A 24,674-nucleotide genomic window follows, 5' to 3' on the forward strand; every position below is an offset into this window, starting at 1 on the left:
TGATCCAGTCTGTTCTCTTGGTGTACAGGTAGCACATTGCATTACTGGTGTTTCATATCCAACGCTTAAACTTGAGACTTTTTGGAGGTAACCCCTCAGCTGTATTTCCTATTACCAATTTTGCCATATATACGCCACAGGTTAAATATACAAAACCTAGTAAATCCAACATGTGAGCATTGTCTCCCTCTATTACCCTGGACTTAGCGGACTTATTGGATATCATTTCCATCCTATTCTCAGTACATCTAACAAAACGCATGTTGAGAAAAGAGCCATTTTACTCCTCTCCCCACTATCTCCTGGCATAGATTTTGGAAACTGGACTGTGAAGAGTAATCCTCTTGAACTGTGGTGGATCACTTTTCTCCCCTCTCCACCTTGGAAATGTATTTATTTTTTGTCTACTGGTCCAGCGTATTATGTTATTAAGGTGGCAGGCTTTAGGGGACAGCGGAGGAGGGGAAAAAGGGGGATTGAGATAAATATTTTTCGGGAATTAAACCACCAAACTATATGCCATTATGCCATTGCAGCGCACCACAAAAGTAAGCCAGGCAGCAGCAGCTAAACTGGGGAAATTTGCGCACGCACAAGGTCAACTTTCTGAGCAGAGCTCCCCTAAAAACAACAGTCAAGAATTTAGCATGTTGTCCAAACCACAGACCGGGGCCCCTGCTCCCATCACAAGAAAGAGTCAGGGACATGGACAGGTAACTCCTGTGAAGGCAGTGCATCCCCCTGCAGGAAACCCTTTGGGGGAGAGGATGGAGGATGCTCAAAAGCGGTCATTATCACCAACTAAAATGGCAGCTTTGGGGGAAGCAGAACCATCATTGAGGGAAGTACTGAACGCAATAAACTCTTGTAAAACTTCCATAAATGAAATGTCTACCCAGCTTCAAACTATTCAGGAAGACATGTCCCGCGTTAGGCACGACATGCAAAAAGTATGCGAAAGGACTACCACCCTCTAGGGGAGGGTCAGCCTATTAGAGGACGACATGAACCCTCTTAAACGGGAGATGAGGACTATAAGGGAACAAATGGCTAACTACCAGATAAAGATCGATGAAATGGAGAACAGGATGCGAAGGAAGAACTTGAGGATAGTGGGACTCCCAGAACGTAGTGAAGGTACAGATCCCACCACATTTTTGGAAAAATGGTTTAAAGACTTATTTGGAGAACAGTCCTTCTCACCCTTTTTCGCACTGGAAAGAGCCCATAGGACCCCTTCTAGACCTCCCCAATCAGGAGCCCCTCCTAGACCCTTATTGGTAAAACTGCTTTACTATAAAGATAAAGTAACTATATTAAATAAAGCCAGAGAAATGGGTAATATTCTTCACAATGGCAATAGGATCTCTATGTACCCAGATTTCTCACCTGATCTGCAAAAAAGAAGGGCTAAGTTTGGAGAAGTCAAACGCAAATTGCAACGATTAAAATTGAACTATGCACTGCTATACCCGCCAAGACTTCGTATAAACACCCCGGGGGGGGGGGGGGGGGGACTGTGTTTTTCGATACCCCGGAGGGAGTGGAGAACTGGATAGTAACCTATAGTGGGAGACTGTAGACCAATCTGACTATATTGCCCTGGACTTTTATTAGCAATATGATTTTGTTTAAGACACACTGTTAAATAATTTAGGCAGAGAGGAGGGTGTTGGAACGAAGAGTTCTCTCTATTTGTGTTGTCTGTTTTGTTATGTTTGTCTTGTCTTGTCTTGTTTGTTTATTTTATTAAATGTGGGTTGTATGGTTTTCTGAGGGGGGGGTGGGATAGGGAGGGAAGAGTGCGAGAATACAAGTTTAAAGTTGATAACACTTAAATTGATGAATGTAAAGGTCACATTAGGAAGCCCCAAAATAGGCCCAGTGGGCAGGTGAATGGTATGCATGGGTGTATGAGATGGAACAAGTGGGTTGCTTGGCACAAAAGACTGTGTGAAAACAATTATAGGATTGAGAGGATGTACGGATGTATGGGATGGAATGAGTGGTGGGTCTGTCACAAAAGTTTGTTCGATTTAAATCACAGGTATGAGAAGACACTATGGAGTCACAAAAAATGATACGAGAAAACCATATACATTTGAAAAGGCACTGGTTAGATTCACTAAAAAATTAAACTATGATGGTTATGCACACCCAGGTTAAAAAATTAATTTTGTGCTCATGGAATGTCCGGGGGAATGGGAGATACAGAGAAAAAAGCAGCAGTCCTCCTGATTGCAAAGACATACGAGGTGGCTATCCTCTGTTTGCAGGAGACACATCTTACTAAAATCTCTATTCCCCAATTGAGATGGAGGAACTACAGCACACAGTTCCATTCAGTACACACCTCCTATTCTAGGGGAGTGAGTATATTTGTTAGATCAGGGGTGACTTTCTCTTGTATGCAGGCTAAGGTGGATGAATATGGGAAATTATTTTTTTTTATTTTGTAAGATTGAGAACAGAGTCTGTGTATTGGCAAATGTGGACCTCCCTCCACCCTTTAACGTTTAGATCCTTTGTGAGCTTGCCAAGTTTGTTGTGGATAAGCCGAGATTGCCGGTGATAGTAACGTGGGACTTCAATATGGTAATGCACCGGAGACTAGATAGGTTCCCCCCAGGGACACTAACGGGTGGTGTCACAGATAGCCGGCTCCCCGATTTTTTTAGGGGAGACAGGATTGTGGGACATCTGGAGAATACGGAACCCGGAGGCCCAACCATACTCGTGCTTCTCCAGAACACATTCGACACTCTCCAGGATTGACCTAGTGCTGGGAAATGACGAAATGATGTCTATCATAAAGAATGTGAACTACAGACCAAGGGGTCTGCCGGACCATTCCCCAGTGACAATATCACTAGAGCAGGTCACTGTAATTTAATCAAAATGATATGGATGCCGCAGCTTCTCTATGTACTGCATTACTCCCCAATTTGGTTATATAAAATGTGGTTTCAAAAGATAGATATGGTGTTCAGGGAACAGATTTGGAAGGGTGGGTCAGCAAGAATTTGATTGAGTACTCTGCAGTAACAAAAACAGGAAGGAGGAGTAGCACTCCCACATCCCTTTAGCTACTTCCTCGCGTCACAACTCCAGTATATGGGGGGGGGGGGGGGTGTAATTTAGAAGGGGGAGAGGTAGGGAGAAAAATGCTCCTACAAAATACACCACATGACTCAATAGTGGAAGCTCTGGAGGCAGGATCCTTCCTATTAGGATGCCCTACTTTGAGTTTAATGACGAGAGTGTGGGACACAGCGAAGGTCATATTAAAATACAGAGGATTTAATGAGTATACCCCCTTATGGGAGAACTATAGAAGATGGGGACAGTAAGAGAATTGGAGAGATGTGGAATAAAATTTAATGCTCAGCTATACCAAGATGGTGCCCTGAAAACCTTTCAGGAACTGAGAGATTATTTTGCTCTACCAAATAAATCCTTCTATAAGTGATTGTAGGTCAGGCACGCACTGGAGGAGCAGTTTAGAGGGAGGACCTTAGAATGGAGCGCAATCCCAGTTCTTCAAAAAATAATTAAAGCAGAAACAGGAAAAGGTTTAAATTTCGAAAATATACCCACATATAAACAAGGGGAGAATAGGAGGGATAGAGACCCCTATGTATAAGAGGAAGTGGGAAAAAGATGTGGGAGATATCTCCGAATTACAATGGAATCGAATTCCTGGCTCCGTTGGTATCACTCTCTCCCTCTCAGAGGATGTCACATCTGTTCTTATTATATAGAACCTATTATACTCCTCGTAAACTTTTTCAATTTGGCCGACGGCCGGATGCAAGCTGCCCCCGGTGCGGGGACATGGAGGGAGACATGATTCATATGTTTTGGAGATGCCCGAAGTTGATCCGCTACTGGACGGAGGTGACAGGAACCATTGATCGGGTTTTTGGAACCTCCACCAGGATGGAGGCGAAGTATTGTCTCCTGGGATTAGTTGAGGGAGTTGGAAACCCGGGAAGCAGCCAGACGGCGGTCCTGAGATGCCCATTTCAGGCAAGGAAATTGATTGCCCTAAGATGGTTGTCGGTGTCGCCTCCGTCTGGTAGAGAATGGATAAATAGCATGAATGTGGTAATTCTTAAAGAGAAAGCGTTATATATAAAACAAGGGACTTTAAAGAAATATGACAAGATGTGGAAACCTTTGTTGGAATGCCAGAGGGATTGATATGTGAATAATAATAGAGTAAAAAATAAATATTTTAACGATGAAAAGTGACCCAATAAGAATTAAAATAAGAGGACAAATGAAGAGGGTGCGAGAATGGGGATGGGAGGGAAGATTGATAGAGTGGGAATCTAGATTATATGGAACATCAGCCAGGATGGCCCTCATGATACCAATCCTCTCTTAGGTCACCCAAGATATGAATCATCCTTTTTTATATTTTTTATCTGATAAGGTAATGGGAAGGGGGGGGGACGGGACGGGACTGAGGGGATGTTCAATTTTGATGTATTTTGTAAACAAAATAAGTATCTTAATAAAGAAATAAAGTTAACCCTTTCATGACTAAGCCTATTTTTGGCATTTGGTGTTTACAAGTTAAAATCCATATTTTTTGCTAGAAAATTACTTGGAACCCCCAAACATTATACATATACATATATATATATATATATATATATATATATATATATAATTTTTTTTTTTTTAGCAGAGACTCTAGAGAATAAAACAGCGATTGTTGCAATATTTTATATCACACGGTATTTGCGCAGCGGTGTTTTAAACGCAACTTTTTGGGAAAAGGGACACTTTCATGAATTAAAAAAAAAAAAAACAGTAAAATTATCCTTTTTTTTGCATAATGTGAAAGATAATGTTACGCCGAGTAAATAGATACCAAACATGTCACACTTTATAATTGCACGCACTTGTGGATTGACGACAAAGTACGGTACCTAAAAAATCTCAATAGGCGACACATTTAAAAAAAATTGACGGTTACCAGGTTAGCGTTACAGAGGAGGTCTAGTGCTAGAACTATTGCTCTCGCTCTTACGATTGCGGCGATACCTCACATGTGTGATTTGAACACCGTTTACATACGCGGGTGCGACTTCCGTATGCGTTTTCTTTGCTTCGCGAGCTCGCGGGGACTGCGGGCACTTTAAAAATGTTTTTTTAATTTTTTTTAAAATGACTAAATTGTTTTAAAAAAATAAATAAACATTTGATCACTTTTATTGCTGTCACAAGGAATGTAAACATCCCTTGTGACAGTAATAGGTGGTGACAGGTACTCTTTATGGAGGGATCGGGGGTCTAAAAGACCCCCCACCCCTCCTTTACACTTCAATGTATTCAGATCGCTGAAAACGGCGATTCTAAATACCGGATATTTTTTTTAAACCGGCACCATTGGCAGCCGAGTAAACGGGAAGTGACGTCATGACGTCGCTTCCGTGTTTACTATGAGGAGATAATCGGCTTCGTTCCAGTTCCTCTCCAGCAGCCGGAGGCATCGGACATGGATGGTAACAGCGGCGGGAGGGGGGGGGACGTCCCCTCCCGCTCCTCCGGCATAACAGCCGAGCGGCTTTTAGCCGCATCGGTTGTTATGGCTGGATAGCCAATCGCCTGCTGAAAAAAAACGGTACCGGGATGATGCCTGCAGGTGCGGGCATCATCCCGGTATACCCCCCGGAAGCCGAGTACGCACATCTGCGTACGCTCGGCGGGAAGGGGTTAAAAAAAAAAAAAAAATGATCTCTTGATTTACAACCATCAGCCCTCTTTGATACAACATAAATTAGCATTTCAAGGACTTGTGGCACAGGAAGAGGCACTATATCTGAAATGGCCATCTCTATGAACAATAGGGTAACTTAGTTACTATGCAGACAGCAGACCAACAGGTTTGTGTGTTTGAGATACCAAGAATAGTAAATATTCTAGTAAAATATATATATATATATATACACACACACACATATATACATACACACACACACACACATATATACACTACACACACTATAATATTATATATATATATATATATATATATATATATATATATATATATATATATATATATATATATATATATATATATATATATATATATATATATATATATATATATATAGCTCCTTGCTATAAATATTATATTTCAAAATCTCCACCACACTCAGTACTCAGAATCTGGTGCAGCTGTGCATGATAGCCAATGAGCTTTTAACCTCAGCTTGTTAAGTTAAAGGGTAACGCCACTTTTGTGGGGGAAAAAAAGAAGAAGCGCATACGATTGCAACACTAATAATTTTGTAACTGAATGTTATTAAAAATTGTAAAATTTAATTTTCTGAGAATGCATTGCAATATGGCTACCTGGAATTTTCTGTACACAGACTACTGACTACTGTACTGACCACTCCCCAGAAACATAATGTCCTGTTTGTGTAATTGGCTCACTAATTTTGCTAGAAGTCTGCCTAAGTCAGATTTCAGGCATCCCTTACAACAAAAATTGCCTTTTTTGAGAGCTATTTTTAATAGGAACCCATCTAAATGGATGCAGGCCGAGCAGATTTCCTCATTAGTGCCCTGTAGCTCCACACCTGACAGTTAATTATGAAACCACTCCCATTAGATCTACTCAGAACAGAGGCACAAAGAAACACAAATGGGTTTCTTCAGAATAACAAAAGGAATCTGCAACAAAGTTTTTACTTCCATGCAATGTACATTGATCACCCAGAGGGGAATGTTTTTTTCTTGACAAAGGTGGAATTACGCTTTAAGCTTTGACAATAAAACCTGGAAGCTGATTGGTTGCTATGCAGAGCTGCACCTGATTTTGCACTCTCCCGTTTTAGTAAGTCTCCCCCAGTGTGTCATTCAACCCAGAAGACCAAGAACATCTTGTGACTGAACAGAGCTACTGCAGAGGGCAGCTTTATGCTGAAGGTGACGTTTTAATAAAAAATAAAAAAACAATGTCTCAAATTGGGGTTTTAAAATAAACTGCTCTTTCTCCTAGGACTCATATAAATGTTGGCTGAATTTAGGTTCAGGAGAGTCTATACCACAGACACCTGCCTTAACCACTACAGATCCGCGCTATTGCCAAATGACGGCATCAGCGCGGACCTACATTTCCGGGACTACGTCTATTGACGTCGTCCCGGATACGAGCGGCCTGCGCGCCCCCTGAGGGGCGCGCGCGGCGCGCTCTGTGATCGGCGAGTCCGTGAGACTCGCCTGATCACCGATCCGTGCAAGGGGTCGATCCCGACCCCTTATCACGTGATCAGCTGTCAGCCAATGACAGCTGATCATGTGATAGAACGGAGCCGGTAATCGGCTATTATTCCTCCTCGCGCTGACAGCGCGAGGAGAGAAAAAAAAAGCCGATCACCGGCGGCCGTGATCGGGACATCAGTCCCGATCACGGCCAGCAATACAGCTGACCACCTGCCCCCTGCCAGTGCCCACCTGCCCACCGCCGTGCCATCCTGAATAAAAGTAAGTGCCCCCCATCAGTGCCCACAGTGCCACCTACAGTGCCACCCACAGTGCCATCCAGCAGTGCCACCAACAGTGCCACCCACAGTGCCCACAATCTGCCTCAAAGGTGCTGCGACCCAGTGCCGCCCATCAGTGCCCAGCAGTGCCACCTATCAGAGCCACCTATCAGTGCCCATCAGTCCCATCTATCAGTGGTACCTATCAGTGCCCATCCGTGCCACCCATCCGTGCCACTTATCCGTGCCACCCATCCATGCCATCTTATCTGTGCCCATCTTTGCCGCCTTATCTGTGCCTATTAGTGCCGCCTTAACTATGCCTATCAGTGCCCACCAGTGCAGCCCATCAGTGCCCACCAATGCCCACCAATGCAGCCATCAGTGCCCACCAATGCAGCCATCAGTGCCCACCAATGCAGCCATCAGTGCCGCCTAATCAGCGCACTTCAATGAAGGAGAAAAATGACCCGTTTACAAAATTTTATAACAAACTATTAAAACATGATTTTTATTTTTTTATTTTTTTGCATCTTTTTTTGTTTGTTTAGCAAAAAATAAAACTCCGAGCTGTAACTAAATACCACCAAAAGAAAGCTCCATTTGTGGGAAAAAAAATGATAAAAATTTCATTTGGGTACAGTGTTGTATGCCCGCGCAATTGTCATTCAAAGTGCATCAGCGCTGAAAGCTGAAAATTGGTCTGGGACTGAGGGGGGTTTAAGTGCCCAGTAAGCAAGTGGTTAAAGATGAATCTGGAAACATCACATAACATTATTCTCTCCATCAAACTAGAATCATTTCTCAACTGAGATATTTTTTTTGGGTGGACCCCATTTCGATTTTTACCTTCCATAGGTCCTCACAGTGGATCCAGAAGGCACTTTTCCTGAGACTATTTCCCATAGGTACTGATAATCTGCAGGAGCTGGTAACATCATGTTCCTTTACCTACACAAGAAGGAGATTAAAATTTAACTAAAAACTTTTGTGGCATATGATGACATACTGAGGGTCATTTACTATAGCGCTGTGGCGCCAATTATGCTAATTAGTGCTAAAACTGTGAGGGCAACCACTAAGAGAAGCCAGATATTTACGATTATTCAACAGACCAAGGAAAAAATAGTATGTTTGCAGGAAACGCATATAATAAAAGACCATGTAAAATATTTTGAAGAAGCCCTGGGTTAATCATATCATACATCCGTTCAAGGGGAGTGTCTATGCTGATACACACGATCGGTGCCGTGGGACTGTATTAGCTATAGATGTGATCCTGATAGTAGATATGTGTTTATCTATGGAATATTATACGCTTTACCATCTGTACTTATGGAAATCTATTATCCACCGCACACGGGTATGCAGATAGTGAAGGATGCAGTGCTGTTTATGGCTCAATACCCTGATGCATACCTGATATGTATGGGGGACTACAATATGATACTGGACTCAACTTTAGATAGATATGGGGGTGCAAACCTAAAAAACGGGTGAGTAGAGAGAATACATTAAAAAGTCTTCTTGGTGAGGTAGGATGGTCTAACTTGGAGAGTTGGGAACCCACAGACTAGTATTTATTTGTGGGCATACCCAGGTGGAGGGTGTCTATCTCAAATTGACATGGTATGTGGGAATGACAAAGTACAACCATTGGCGCATTTGATTGCTTATCTCCCCCTGGGGATTTCTGATCACTCCCACTAATGTTTGGGTTAAGTATCGGCACTAAGGGGAGTCAACCAATCTGGAAAATGCACCCATATTGGCTATCTCAGATTGGGACTCGTGACTGTATTCCAGAGCAGTTAAATGTTTTTTTTATTGAGGCACATGAGAACTATGCAATGGATAGTACAGTATGGAATGCACTTAAGGCATATCTGAGGGAGACACTGAAGTCAACCATATCCCATATCAAATGATCCAGTAGACAAGGAGAGGAGGAAGTAGTTAGTTAAACGATATTTATAAGCAGAAGATGAATTTGTGTCTAATCCCTCAAGTGAAAATCATGCAAGGTTGGAAAGTCTCCTTAGGTTATATAAGGGACAAATAGAAATAAAGGCTAAACGGAAACAATTTTTTATGAGGCAAACATTTTTTGAACAAGGGAACCGGTCTAGCAGATTACTGGCATTTATTGCCAAACAGCAAACAACAACCTCGGCTATCTCTAAGCTACGAAATGAACTAGGGATACTGGCCAGTACAATAGAAGAAATCATGCAATGCTTTTATGAGTTTTATGTTAAGATGTATGCTACTTCATTAACATGCACTGGGGAGGATATAGAGGGGTACCTGGAGGAGGTAGTATACCCAGAAATAACAAGAGAAAATGCAAAATTTATGGATGGGGAGATCTTGGAGGGAGAAGGGAGGTGATCTCATCGTTGGCTACTGGTAAATCCCAAGGACCAGATGGGATACCCCTGGAATTGTACAGTCGATATATAGATCAGATAGCCCCAATTTTAACTAGGGTATATCGAGAGGCCCTTGTTAGGGGGTGGGGAAACTCCCATATTCAATGTATGAGGCAACGGTAATATTAATCTTAAAACCAGACAAGGACCCACATGAATGCACCTCTTACAGGCCAAAATGCTTATTAAACTATGATTACAAAATCCTTGCCAGGATACTGGCTAGAAGATTAAACACTGTAATAACATCTATAATCCACACAGACCAGACAGGGTTTATACCTGGTAAATCAACATTGATAAATATTCGTAGAACGCAACTAGTGTCACAAATGAGGGAATATATTCCAGAGTCAGGGGGCCTGGCATCTCTTGATACAGCCAAAACCTTTGACTCTGTAGAATGAAGATTTTGGCAGGCAACACTGGGGAAGTTTGGGTTTGGCAATGGATTTAAACAGTGCGTTAAAATGTTATATGCAAACCTGAGATCAAAATTATTGATTAATGGAATACTGACCCAATCAATAAATCTATTCAGGGGCATGAGGCAGGGGTATCCACTATCTCCCCTTTTATTTGCCATTACAATAGAGTCCCTGGCCTTACGGTTTCGTCAGACTGAATAATAACAGGGGATAGAATTGGGGGGGGATAGTATAGAACAGATTGATCTTTATGTGGATGATATTATACTATATATGCGAGATATGCAGAACACCCTCATAAAAGCTATGAGTATAATAGACACCTTTGGCCAGTATTCAGGGCTTAAGATTAATTGGCAGAAGTCTTTCCTTATGCTACTGCATCAAGAACTAAAACTGGAGGAAAGGATAGATTCCCCACTTAAACTCAAAAATGCAAAGAAAAGGGGAAGGGGGGGGGGGGGGGGAGAAGAAAAAACCTACACACAAAAGACCTCAAGGAAAAGTGTTGGTTCTATTGGACTTTTTAGGCAAAATTAAATATATTGTAAAAGGAAAAAATATATATTCAAAAATATTTATTTATAAAACAAAGAATAAAAAATAAAAAAATAAAAAAAATAAAAAAAAATAAAATAAAAAGGAGTAAAAGCATATCAAGTGCTACTTTGTATCCTGTCTGTGTTAGTACATTCTAAACAATATCCATATCCATTTACATTAGCTATATATACCCAAAGGGTGACAAGTTGTACATTAATATTCTCAGATAAAAAAGGAAATACACTAGACTAGGTATCAATTACAGAACTAGATCTCAGATATATTCTGGTGCTCTACATGTTTCGTGTTTTGGGCAACGCGTCTTCAGGAGCTTTAGCAATTTTATTTCTTCATGGGTGCACCCCAAGAGAAATATGCAGAAAGGAGAAGAGAAACAAGAGGAAAATATTTTTCACCTCGACACCACACTTTCATATATAAAAGAGCCTGCGGTTAGCATGAGGGCTTCGGGTACTTTGTAGTGTGAGGCAGCAAAAAAGGGGGTGATATTACACCATATTCTCTTGAGTTTAAATGGCCAGTTTCTATAGTTTCTCCAATCAGATAAACTGAAGGCGACCTATCCCAGATAGTTCAAGGTTTGGAGGGGAACCTTATAGCCCCTATAGTGTTTCGCTTTGTCAGGAGGTAGGACCGCTGTGATTCCCCACTTAGAATAGTGGACTCCTTAAGTATGTAGGAATCCTTGGGGTGCACTGGCAGCAAATGTATAAATGCATAACAGATAAGAATTTCTATAGATTTTTACAGCTAAGGCATACACTAGGTGCTCAATTCGGTAGTAAAAGTATTAATATCATCAATAATCAAAATTCCCCCTAATTGGAATATTAAGAACCCAGGGATCAAGGGGATTAGTATCTAAATTATATACATATTTAATGCAGGTTAAGACATGGGATGCCCCACTCCAAATTAAGAGGAAGTGGCAAAAGATTTGTACATCTATGACAGATGAGACTTGGAAGGAGGCATGTAAATCACACTTGGTAGTGTCGCCTGCAAGTAATAATAGATTGATACAGTTATATATAATACATCAAGCTTATCTGACACCCCATAAATTAAGTTTAATGGGACGAACAGAGAATGCGGAATGTTCAAGGTGTTGTTTACCAGAGGCCGACTTTGAGCATTTAATGTGGTCCTGTCCGGACATATTAGTAGATTATTGGAGACAGGTCTTGGATATATTGTCAAAAGTTCTGGGAGAATGTATTTCATTTACTCCAGAGGTCTGCTTGTTGGGACTGATGGAGAGCCAGAGGGTGACTGGATATGCCAAGACCTGTCTACAAGAAACATTATTTATGGCACGCAAGCAAATCGTCCTTAGGTGGATGCAACAGATATCCCCCTCAAGTGATCAATGGCTTAAAGCGATAAATCAAATACTCCCATATGAGAAATTAATGTACAAGCATAGAGGAACACCTCAGAAATATCATAGAATTAACTCTTGGTGGTAATGAATAATGTCTAAAGCTCCATACACACTATCAGATTATCTGCTGAGTTTTTCCTTCAGATTTACCAAAACCATATAATATGAGGACAAACCTTAGGAGTTTCAATGTGTATGCAATCAGGCAGGCCCTTCTACTACATGGTTTTGGTAAATCTGAAGGAAAAACTCAGCAGATAATCTGATAGTGTGTATGGGGCTTTAGAGGGGCATAGACAGGATTCCTTGATCTATGGAACCTAGGAAAAGTGGAGGCTGCAGTCAGGGTAAGTGGGTATCTTAACTCTTGTTCCTTGAGGGGGAGAATGGAGGGAGGGGGAAGGGGGAGGAGGAAGTTTTTGCTTCTTTTCTTTTCGTTTCCTCCAGTCTCCATCCTCTTTAAAAAAAATAAAAAAAATTGTTGTTAGTTTTTGGCATTGTTTTTCAGGCTGAAATGAAATCTTGTTTTTTTGGTGTGCATTTATTAATATGAAAGAATCAAAAGGAATTGATAATGATGAAATGTGATATTGTTAATGTTTGTAACTGCAGATATATGAAATAAAATAAAAAATGTACAATGTATATGTAAAGTGCTGCGTAAATTGACAGCGCTATACAAGTACCATAAATAATAATAACAATAATAATAATTCTGTATTCACTAAAAAATAAAAAAATAAAAAATAAAATACTCCCAAAATCAAATTTACTATAATTCCCTGAAACCAAATAGCACCCAAACCCTTACTCTGCTAAAACCTGGAGTAGTGCACATGGAAATAATGTTTAGAGCATGATATAATTGCCTAAATGGTACTGAAATATGTGGTATATTATTTAAGGATAATTTGCTTTTAAACTGTGTGAAAAGGTGATTTCTGCAATGAAATATTTTTAAGAGTCTGAGAAGAGATAAATTCCTTGTTTTTGTACAACTAGGTACCAACACAACTGAGCATGCTCAGACCTGCAAATAGCTCTCATTTTAGCTCCAATGTCTTTTTTTACAGAGCGCTATGATAACTACTTAAGGACTGAGCCTCTTTTTGCGATATGTTGTATACAAGTTAAAAACATTTTTTTTGCTAGAAAATGTCTTAGAACACCCAAACATACTTTTTTTTTCTAACACCCTAGAGAATAAAATGGCGGTCGTTGCAATACTTTCTGTCACACCGTATTTGCAATGTAAACATCCCTTGAAATGGAAAAAAAAACCTCTTAAATATGAGCTGTGGGGTCATATTTACACTATAGTGCAATAAAAAAAAATAATAATAAATTTGGTCATTTATAAAGAGAGAAAAAAAAAGGCCGGAAGTGGCTTCTACCCTTCAATGGTATGGAGATGGGTGGGCCATCTTCCCCTCACTCGTCACCATACCCAGCAAGGAAGAGGATTCGATCACCTCCGCTGCTGCCAATGGCTCCGGTAAGTGGCGGAAGACACCAGAACGTAGCTGGGGGCCCCTCTCCTGACAAAAGTGATCTTGTGTCGAATCTGCCGCAGAGACCACCATTATCTGAACCCGGGCCGCTGGCCGAAGAAGGGGATACCAGGGTTATGGAAGCTAGCTGCTGCCATAACAACGATATTCCTTTTCAAAGTTAGGACATATATCGGCGTGCGGTGGTCCAGAAGAGAGCATTTTTTGGGAGTGAAAATCGGCACTATTATAGTCCAATGCAAGTTTTAGCCATTGATTCTAATGGTACAATTGTAACTTCCCCAAATAAATCATTTTAATGTTGAGATGAAATGTATCTTTCTTTGAAATAAAATTTCCTTTGCAACATTGTTGCTTCTACTTCAACTATTTTGTTTTTAAGAATGTTAGAATGTGGAAAGTTTTGATAAAATATATTTTTTTTCCGTCACATTCACTTGTTAGGCCTCTTTCACACAGACTCAGGTTCAGGTCCGCCTGTCAGTTTTTTAGGCGGACCTGAACGGACGCTCCATAGACCTCTATGGAGCATTGGATGATCAATTTAGTTTCCTTCATTTACCCGCTGGTTGAACAAAACAAAATGAATCATGTAGTTTATTTGACTCAGGATTGGACCTGAATCCTCTTCCAGTCATCAATTTACTTGCTGAACAGGGGAGTAGTCTATCCTTTAGCCTGCATTTTACTATCTAGCTTCCTCGGAGGATAGGGAAAGGCTAATATTGCCAAAATGTTGCTGCCAATATCACAATGGGGGACAGCAAAATAGTTAGTACCTTGGTGGAGGCCTAGGATATTCTGCAAGTCATCAGTGAGAATATATATGGGGTTTATGCTCACTGTCTATATGGGGTTTATTAACCCTTGCAGTTGGAGGGAGGATAGTGGGGTGGCCTACGTCAAGGTTTTTTTTGTTTAATTTTCATGGAGTTGGGCTTTTAGAGCCATGTCATACTGGTGATTTTGTAGTAGCAATTAACCGCTGCTATTAATCACTTATGTCACTGATTAAAGCCCCATACACACTATTAGATTTTCTGCAGATTTTTGTCTTCAGATGTAACAAAACCATGCAGTGCAAGGGCCTGCCTGATTGCATACAAATTGAAACTCTTAAGGTTTGACCTCATATTATATGGTTTTGGTAAATCTGAAGACAAAAATCTGCAGAAAATCTAATAGTGTGTATGGGGTGTTAGGCTGACGTTAGACAGGTAATTCTGCTGCCAGAGACAAATAGCAACCAACACCATGGATCCTCCAGAGGTTGCTAGGGGTTCCTTGAGCTGTAATGATTGACCTCCCATCTGATCATGTTTGCATAGTTCTGGGGCCATAGCCAACAGCATGACTATTTTAGCTGTCTGTAATGCTGCGTACACGCAAATTTTGACCGAAAAAAGCTCTGATGGAATTTACGACGGAATTCCGCTCAAGCTTGTCTTGCGTACACACGGTCACAAAAAATTCCTACCATCAAGAACGCAGTGACGTACAACACGTACGACGGGACTAGAAAAGAAGTTCAATAACCAGTGCGCCACCCTTTGGGCTCCTTCTGCCAATTTCGTGTTAGTAGAAGTTTGGTGACAGACGATTCGCGCTTTTCAGACTGTTTTACTGCTGTTCAGTTTGTGCATGTGGGTTTGTATCAAGTTTTCAGTGCGTGTAGTCAGTTGGTATCTTTTTTTTCAGTGCGTTCTTATCTGCTCGTTACTGATTTTCAGCTCACTCTTCACAGGCCTTGCTGTTCTTCAGTGCGTTCGGTTTAGTTTGTTCTGACCAGCCGACCGTTTTGAAGCCATGTTGCGCTTACATACTCATCGTAGAGTTCGTGCTGTGCAGGGGCTTGGTGTTGGGTTTCTTACTTTGACCCAAGCCCAGTCCATGAACAGGAGTTCATGGACCAAGCATTGGTTACTCCAGCGTGACCAATTCTCGCACATGCCTTTGACAGGACCTCTTAAATATGAGATCTGGGTTCAAAGAGACCTCTGATCTCATTTTGAAAAAATAACCAAAAAACAAATGTGCCTTTAAAACGTATGAGCGGAAGTGAAGTTTTGAAGTTGCTTCCGCCCTGCTATGGTATGGAGACGGGTGGGGGTCATCTTCCCCTCACTCGTCTTCAGACCTAGCAAGGAGACAGACGCGATCGCCTCCGCCGACGGCTCCGGTATGCGGCGTAGGGCACTGAATCGTGGTGGAGAAAGGGGTGGCCCTCTCCCGCCACCGATAAAAGTGAGCTCGTGGCAAATCCACTGCAGAGACCACTTTTATCTTGTAGCCAACCGCCTGGCTGAACATGGGGATACTGGGGTTATGGCAGCTAGCTACTGCCATAACGATATCCATTCCCAAAACAGGGATGTACATCGGCGTGCGGCGGACGGCAAGTGGTTAACAACTGTATTAAAACATTAGAAAAATGTATTTAAAAAACAAATTTGATCTTTTTTGGATTTAGATTCTCTCTAGTACATCAATCATGTTCTTCAGTCTTTGTTCAATCTCCTTGTTTTTTTCTTTAAAAGGGCTAAATCCCGACTACAACACATTATGTCCTAGATAAACTGTTGTGCACTGTCATTGGTGAAATGAGTAGATTGTTCTGCCACAACCTGCACATCACCTAAAATAAAAATACACACCATGTATTATAAATATGCAGGCATACATCTATTACCGGAATCAGATTCCCCCAGCGGAGTCCCCCTTACATCAGATGTCCCCAGCGGTGCCCCTCCTGACATCAGATGTCCCCAGCAGAGCCCCTCCTTAAATCAGATGTCCCAGTAGCGGTGTCTCCGTAGCTATTACAGAACAGAGGCCAAGGGGGTACAAAATAGTGTCTCCACCGGGGGGGGACCTTTGTCGGCAGGACACCGGCCGCGTGGTTACAATAGAACCCCCGCCCCTTTCCATAACAGACCGGCAGCGGGGTGGGGCAGAGTGGGGCAGGCAGTGGGCAGAGCAGGGCGGAGGGTGGGTGGTGACACAGGAGCTCAGTTTCTATTGTAGCCACCCACCCAGCCATGTTCCTGGCCTTCTTAAAAATGACAATGTCTCCGCCAGCCGCGGACCTCTAGTGGCGGCGAAAAATTGTGAAAAAACTGATTTCTCTGGACATTTTCCGGGAAACAATAAAATTGGGAAGAGAGTCTAAATACTGGGAATGTCCCGTGAAATTGGGGACAGTTGGTAAGTATGGGGTTCCTGTTTTCCTCCGACGTCCCGAGTCTTTCTCCCCTATGAGAATGAAACAAAAGGTATACTTAGCACACAGATATTTGTGGCCAGAAATATGAATGTGAAACATTGCTTGGAAGTGGTGTACAATTGTCTGGGCAGAGTTCCAAGCTGAAGACATGATTAATTCCCTTAACCAAGCTGGAATACCTACCTTTTTGGACAAGTTTTACACATGGAGACACCCCAAGTATCCACTGGAGTACCTGTGTGGGACACCCTAAAAAATGTGCTCCTGAGTCCAGATGTGTAAACAGCTGCTGAGTGTCCTTTCCTTATATTACACTGAATCAAGTTTGCAATACATTCTAGTTTCAAAGACATCTAGACAACAATGTCCTAAACTTCTTTTAATACAAATTAGCATGACCAGATGTAGTTAACCCTGTATCTGCCCAAAACATTGTATTTAATTGGGCAAACGAACAATGTTTCCTACGAATGATTACTGTGCCCACGAACAGTAAAGTAACAATTTTAAACTGTACAACAGTAAAGAAAAGCACATGGAGCAGCATGCAAGTAATAATCATAATAGGAACACTCAACAAGTACTTACTTTTTAGAAGAACTTTCTTGATCCTCCTGTACAGATCCTGCTCCCTTAATTTGAGGTCTGGCCAGTGTTTCCTCAATTGCTCCTTGGATTTTTGTACAGCAAAATTCCGCCGCAGACTCTTCACAACTTTAGTCATGATTTTGGCCTTTCTCACATTTGGGTTTAGGTTACGGTCCATGCTTGCCATCATAGTTGGCTCTCTTCAATATGTCGACCATCTCCACCATCTCACCAAAGGACATATTGGAGGCCTTAAACCTCCTCCTGGATCGGGACGTTTCGGCTTCCAGACTCTCCTCCTCCTTGTTACAATTAGCAGTACCTGCTGCGTCTCTGCCATATTCCTCTCTCACTGCGTCAAAAGAGACGGGGACCGGAATATTATAGAAAGAAAGTCAGGGGCGGGTGGAGTTTCATGCCTGCGCAGTGTATATAAGGTTAACACGCGTGTGTCGTACATGCATTCGTGTGTGCTGAGGAAGGAGGTCGAATGTTCTAACGAAGGTAACATTTTAACTTTGGTACATCAGTGGCCTATACGGATTTGAGATTGAAGCCTATATTGGGATAAGATTTGGAGAGTTTAGCCAGATATTAGTGTTTTTGTCTTGCAGCAAGTATTAAACAATTCAAAGAACCTGAATTCATGGGCCAGTTCATCGACAAATACAGGGATATGCAAAATTTGTGGGAGGTTAAAAACCCTTTATGGTGCAATAAACCAGCTAGGAAGGCATTGCTGGAGAAACTGCTGGAATTTGTGAAGACGTAGGTCCCCCGACGCAGACATCGAGTTTGTGGAGAAGAAAATTGGTAGCTTGAGAAACACATATAGGAAGGAGCTTAATAAGGTCCAGGCTTCCATAAGATCAGGAGCAGCAGCAGAGGATGTGTATGTAAGCAGTCTGTGGTACTAAAATAGGATGCGGTTTCTGGAAGACCAGATTGAAGCCCGGGAATCACTTTTGACACTTCCATCCACCCTTCCCTCAACACCAGCTGAGGCTTCCGAGGACCAACCTGGGCCTTCCATCATGGAAGAAGTTGGGGAGCCCAGCTGGAGCCAGGTATAGTATTTTTAAACATATTTATTGTCATATTTATCTGAAAACGATTGTTGTTAACTAGATATTATTGATAAATTAATGATTTAAAAGAAAGCGTTTGACATATCAATAGACAGTAAGGGCCAATAATGAGTGTGACAAGAATGAAAAATACTGGGGTCAGAATGATAGTCTTTTTTTATTTCTTAACATTCAATTTGCAACAGTCATGAGTTGAAAATTGTGCAGGATTGATGGACCAAAAACTAAGACTACAGTGGTGTGAAAAAGTGTTTGCCCCCTTCCTCATTTCCTGTTCCTTTGCATGTTTGTCACACTTAAGTGTTTCGGAACATCAAAGCAATTTAAACAATAGTCAAGGACAACACAAGTAAACACAAAATGCAATTTGTAAATGAAGGTGTTTATTATTAAAGGTGAAAAAAAATCCAAACCATCATGGCCCTGTGTGAAAAAGTATTATTGCCACACCTGTTCACAATCAAGGCATCACTTAAATAGGAGCTGCTTGACACAGTAAGGTCCACCAGAAGATCCTTAAAAGCTACACATCATGCCGAGACCCAAAGAAATTCAGGAACAATTGAGAAAGAAAGTAATTGAGATCTATCAGTCTGGAAAGGGTTATTGTAGTGATATAATATATGTATAGCGTGGGTAGATGATTAATTCGTTATTATAAGTATTCTTCCGCAGCAACCCAATTCTTCCAGAGAGATGCACTTTATTGACTTCCAATACAGAACAAAGTCTTGTAACAGATGACAAAAACCAACAGAGTATAATCCGACCATGAATATTTTTCCTAGACCTGTGCCTTCATAACCACACACCCAGACAAGACTGTCTGAATGCCAGCTTGAATGTCCTCTCAAGTACTGGTCTGACAAGGGGGGGGGGGGGGGGGTTCTGCTAGGTCAACCAAATGTTTCCCATGAATACCTCTCTCCAATCTAATTACCATCAATAAATACTTTTTCTATGGTCCTACAACTTCCTTAAGTTAAAACAATGTATCCATTGAAATGTTCAATTAGCTTAACAGGCCGTACCTCACACACCCAGGTAGACTTGCATAAGATTAACACATCAAAGGGTCTTCAGCTGTCCCTTTGATATGTTAAAATGCAGGTGGCTTGGAGAAGTCACTCAGTCAACTGAAATCTAACTGAATTTAATCTAACTGAAATTATATATATATATATATATATATATATATATATATATATATATATATATATATATATATATATATATACACACACACATTACAACATATACCCCCACTTGGGTCAGTTCTAACTACTAGAACTGACCCATAAATCAAATAACAAAAAATATCATCATGATTTAAGTTAATGAATGCTTTACAATGGCTCATATAAAATATGAAGATGAAACTGGTTACATCTCTCTTCACCAGCTTCTAAAATATCCCCATGAAACAGTTGTTAGATAATATAACTTTAGACCATGACTGGAAAAGGATTTGGTAAACATCCGTGGTCATATAGTTGTTAGGCTTTATATCACATCAAGATCTTGAATATTGCGCAAAGACGAGCTGATGTCACAGTCCATTCTTCTGTCTGACTTCATCACATCTCTCACCATCTCACTGAAAGTAAACTTGGTATGCTCTGGGAGCTCCAATCCACATAAGTCCAGGATTCTCTCATCTCCAGGCTCAGGGTTTTCATTTTTAAAGATGCTTCTACACAAATATTCTACTTTCATCTTCATAATAAATGTAATAATCAATGTACCAGCACTCCGTTTCAAGGTCAAAAGGTTTGGATATGGCAGTAAAAACTCTGTGCTGCAAAATATTTACTTGCACTTGACATTCATGAGTCCATCTGAGCATTTTACAATTCACATCTGCTTCTTTCTCTTTCCTATTTGAGCAACGATGACCTGTTGTGTACCTGTCAAGTACCTGAATTTTTTTTAATTGCCAGCCACAATTTTGTAAGTTGCTGTAGGCCGGCAACTCATTGCCTTCGATAGAGCAGTTACTTGGATCATTCAGTCCATAATTCCACCTGAATGGTATATCAACATATCCATATACCCCCACATGATGGTTCACATAGAATCAGCTTGACATCAGTGTTTATCAGATCTTCTATCCAGATGAAGCAGCAGTGGAAATTCTTGCCAGTATCCTTCCTCACCATGAAAGGTAGAAAGGTATTTTTCCTCCATATGTCATAGCCTTTAGTATATTATAAACAACTGATTCAACAAAGTTTCAAATTATAACTGGAGTGATGAATTTCACTCACCCCTCTTATAAATTTAGGAAAACCACCCAACATGCTATAACTTATGCTATGCCAAGCCATTGTGCAGCATCTCACCTTAGATGTCAAATATATTGATCAATATGCAATGTATAATATGTACGGATGTTATGAAAATTATTTTAGGTTTAAACGCTTCGCTCTGGTTTTAAGATAAAGTTCAAGAAATAAAACATAATGAAAATAAAAAATATATCTGGAAAAGGGAGAAAAAATAAAAATAAAAAATAGGGCATTGAGGAAGAAAAGTCCATTGAAAAGAAAAGAATGTTCAAAAAAAAGTCCATTGCTTGATGAATATTGAGAGAGTCCATGAATTCAGCGTTTCTCCCCCACTAGCCAGCAATTTCAGATACTTCTAGTGCTTCTGCTATTCACATGCAAACGAGCATCATCGGCAATATCTGAAAGACAAAAAACTCTCCAACAAAAAACTCATTAGCAAGGTCTTCAAACATTATTTGAAGTTAAAACAAAGTACTATTTACACGTTTACAGTTTGAAGCTAATTCACCCCCACTGCTAGAGACGTGTCATTTGCATTCAAAAACAGATCTGGAGAATGTACACCTTCATTTATGACACCTGGGAATCTATTCAACTTTTCCAATAATGTGTAATGTTCTATTTTCATCTTATCGTACTCTCTCTTTAGGTGGTCATATTTCTGTTTTAACTGAGAAAATGGTATCCAGGTCTTGGACCTTTTCTTATTATTTTGATCAGCTTTGTTTTTCAAATTAATATCGCCTATATTTGACCTGGAGTCTCCTCCCTGGGTATTATCATAAGATATTATCTTTTGATCTTTATGTTCAGTATTTGTCCTAAACAATTTGGCTAAATCAATTTTGACAGCTTGCTCATTTGTCCTTCTCCATAAATGGTCTGCTCTTAACAATACGTCTTTTAAATCACGAGGATTTGGTGTAACTAATAAGATATTTTGTTTGATATCTTCATGCAAAGCATCTAGAAACATATTCATATGTATCAAACCACCATGCTCAAATGCAAGATTATTACTGACCAATAATTCCATAATAGTTGCTATCCTATGTGACAATTCATAGGGAGATTCATTTTGCATTTGTTGGATCTTCCCATGAATAGTAACATCAGAACGTACACCATACAAAACACATAATAATTCCAGTAATATGTCCCTTGTCCTCACAGGCTGAATACAGATCTGTTTAATTCTCATCCAAAGACCACTTCCTATAGAATGTTGCAAAACTCTTTCTAAGTCAGATGGGTTTAGACTGTACACATCTCTGACATTCTGCAAGTCACAAAACCATTTTAAAAATCTGTTCAAATCATGACAGGGAATCATTCCTATTTCTTTAAGAATTGCATCTAATTCTTTTGGTTTCAAAGGCTTCATTACCAGCTGAACTTCACCTGTATTATTAATATTGTTATAAATTGTGGAGGTCACAGTGGGTGCGGCTGGCAACGAATTATCAGATTTAATATGAGGTTCTCTATCAGTTGATAGAACGTTTGTGTTTGTATTTTGCTGCAGATTGTTGAATCCAAGATTTGATGCATATCTGCATTCCTGAGATCTCTTCTCTAATTCCATAACTCTTAATTTTAATCTCTCATTTTCCTCTGATAATTCATCACAGCGTTTAGATTTCTCAAGCAAAGCTCCTCCAATGGTAACTGCATGCAATTTTAAATTTACTGTCTCAGTGTCTGATTGGTTTTGTAACCTCTCACAAACATTGTTGCTATTAGCAACTGCATTCTGTAACTGGGTAATTTCCTCAACCTTACCCGTCAAAGAACTTTCCATGGTTAAACAGCAAGATAATAAGCCCTGCACAATACAACCTTTCCTTTTACTTTCTGAAATGTTGCTATCAAAAATATTTTTCTCTAAAAATTCCTTCATCACAGTCCACGTCTGCTTACATTTTTCTGGAATTTCATAAGGACCGCCATGACGCTTAATACATTTTAATACCCATCTGTTAACTTTATCATCACTGACACTAGCTTCACACTGAGTAAGCATTTTGACTATATTACTAATAATTAAAAAAAAGGAAATATTTTACTCACCGCATTAGTTACTCCTTCAGCCTCCAGTTCAGGTCTTATGGTACACGACAGTCCTTTTCTTGTTGTTTCCAGTCTCCAGAGAATAATTCTGGGGTTCCAAACTTCTTTAATTTTGTAGATCAGACTCTCTTATGTCACAACCAGACATTAGAGTCACAGCACAGGTCTCCATCAAACTTCTGTCCACCTCACAGGATTGTTGTCACCACCGACTTCTGTTACTAAGTCCTGAAAATGATCTTCTGGTCACTTGAACGGCACCAATGTAGTGATATAGTATATAAAGTATAGCGGCGGGTAGATGATTAATTCGTTATTATAAGTATTCTTCCGCAGCAACCCAATTCTTCCAGAGAGATGCACTTTATTGACTTCCAATACAGAACAAAGTCTTGTAACAGATGACAAAAACCAACAGAGTATAATCCGACCATGAATATTTTTCCTAGACCTGTGCCTTCATAACCACACACCCAGACAAGACTGTCTGAATGCCAGCTTGAATGTCCTCTCAAGTACTGGTCTGACAAGGGGGGGGGGGGGGGGGGGGGGTTCTGCTAGGTCAACCAAATGTTTCCCATGAATACCTCTCTCCAATCTAATTACCATCAATAAATACTTTTTCTATGGTCCTACAACTTCCTTAAGTTAAAACAATGTATCCATTGAAATGTTCAATTAGCTTAACAGGCCGTACCTCACACACCCAGGTAGACTTGCATAAGATTAACACATCAAAGGGTCTTCAGCTGTCCCTTTGATATGTTAAAATGCAGGTGGCTTGGAGAAGTCACTCAGTCAACTGAAATCTAACTGAATTTAATCTAACTGAAATATATATATATATATATATATATATATATATATATATACACACATACACACATTACAACAGTTATAAAGCCATTTCCAAAGCTTTGGGAATCCAGCGAACCACAGTGAGAGCCATTATCCACAAATGGCGAAGACATGGAACAGTGGTGAACCTTCCCAGGAGTGGCCGGCCGCCCAAAATTACAACAAGAGTGCAGCGACGACTCATCCAAGAGGTCACAAAAGACCCCACAACAACGTCCAAGGAACTGCAGGCCTCACTTGCCTCAGTTAAGGTCAGCGTTCATGCCTCCACCATCAGGAAAAGACTGGGCAAAAATGGCCTGCATGGCAGAGTTACAAGGAGAAAACCACTGCTGAGCAAAAAGAACATCAAAGCTCGTCTCAATTTCTCCACAACACATCTTGATGATCCCCAAGACTTTTGGGACAACATTCTGTGGACCGATGAGACAAAAGTGGAACTCTTTGGAAGGTGTGTGTGCGCAAGTATATCTGGCGTAGAAGGAACACTGCATTTCATAAAAAGAACATTATACCAACAGTAAAATATGGTGGTGGTAGTGTGATGGTCTGGGGCTGTTTTGCTGCTTCAGGACCTGGAAGACTTGCCATGATAAAAGGAACTATGAATTCTGCTGTCTACCAAGAGATCCTGAAGGAGAATGTCCGACCATCTGTTCGTGTACTCAAGCTGAAACGAACTTGGGTTCTGCAGCAGGACAATGATCCTAAACACACCAGCAAGTCCAC

General features: G+C 40.6%; 1 protein-coding gene across 4 annotated transcripts in view; it reads right to left on the bottom strand.

The window, feature by feature from the left end:
* Window positions 1-24,674, bottom strand: part of TEN1 (TEN1 subunit of CST complex) — a 72,471-nt gene that overhangs the window by 29,302 nt on the left and 18,495 nt on the right. For 3 of the 4 annotated variants that reach the window (XM_077459361.1, XM_077459363.1, XM_077459362.1), the window contains exon 2: window positions 8,358-8,459. The exons of the other annotated variant lie outside the window; for it this stretch is intronic. In XM_077459361.1, coding sequence (XP_077315487.1) covers window positions 8,358-8,449 — 92 coding nt within the window. In that variant the 5' untranslated portion in view covers window positions 8,450-8,459. The remainder of the gene's footprint in view (window positions 1-8,357; window positions 8,460-24,674) is intronic. 4 annotated transcript variants of the gene reach the window in all.

This window comes from Lithobates pipiens, unplaced genomic scaffold, assembly GCF_037356315.1.
Source record: "Lithobates pipiens isolate NorthernLeopardFrog02 unplaced genomic scaffold, aLitPip1_a1.2 Scaffold_28, whole genome shotgun sequence".
Classification (NCBI taxonomy): Eukaryota; Metazoa; Chordata; class Amphibia; order Anura; family Ranidae; genus Lithobates; species Lithobates pipiens.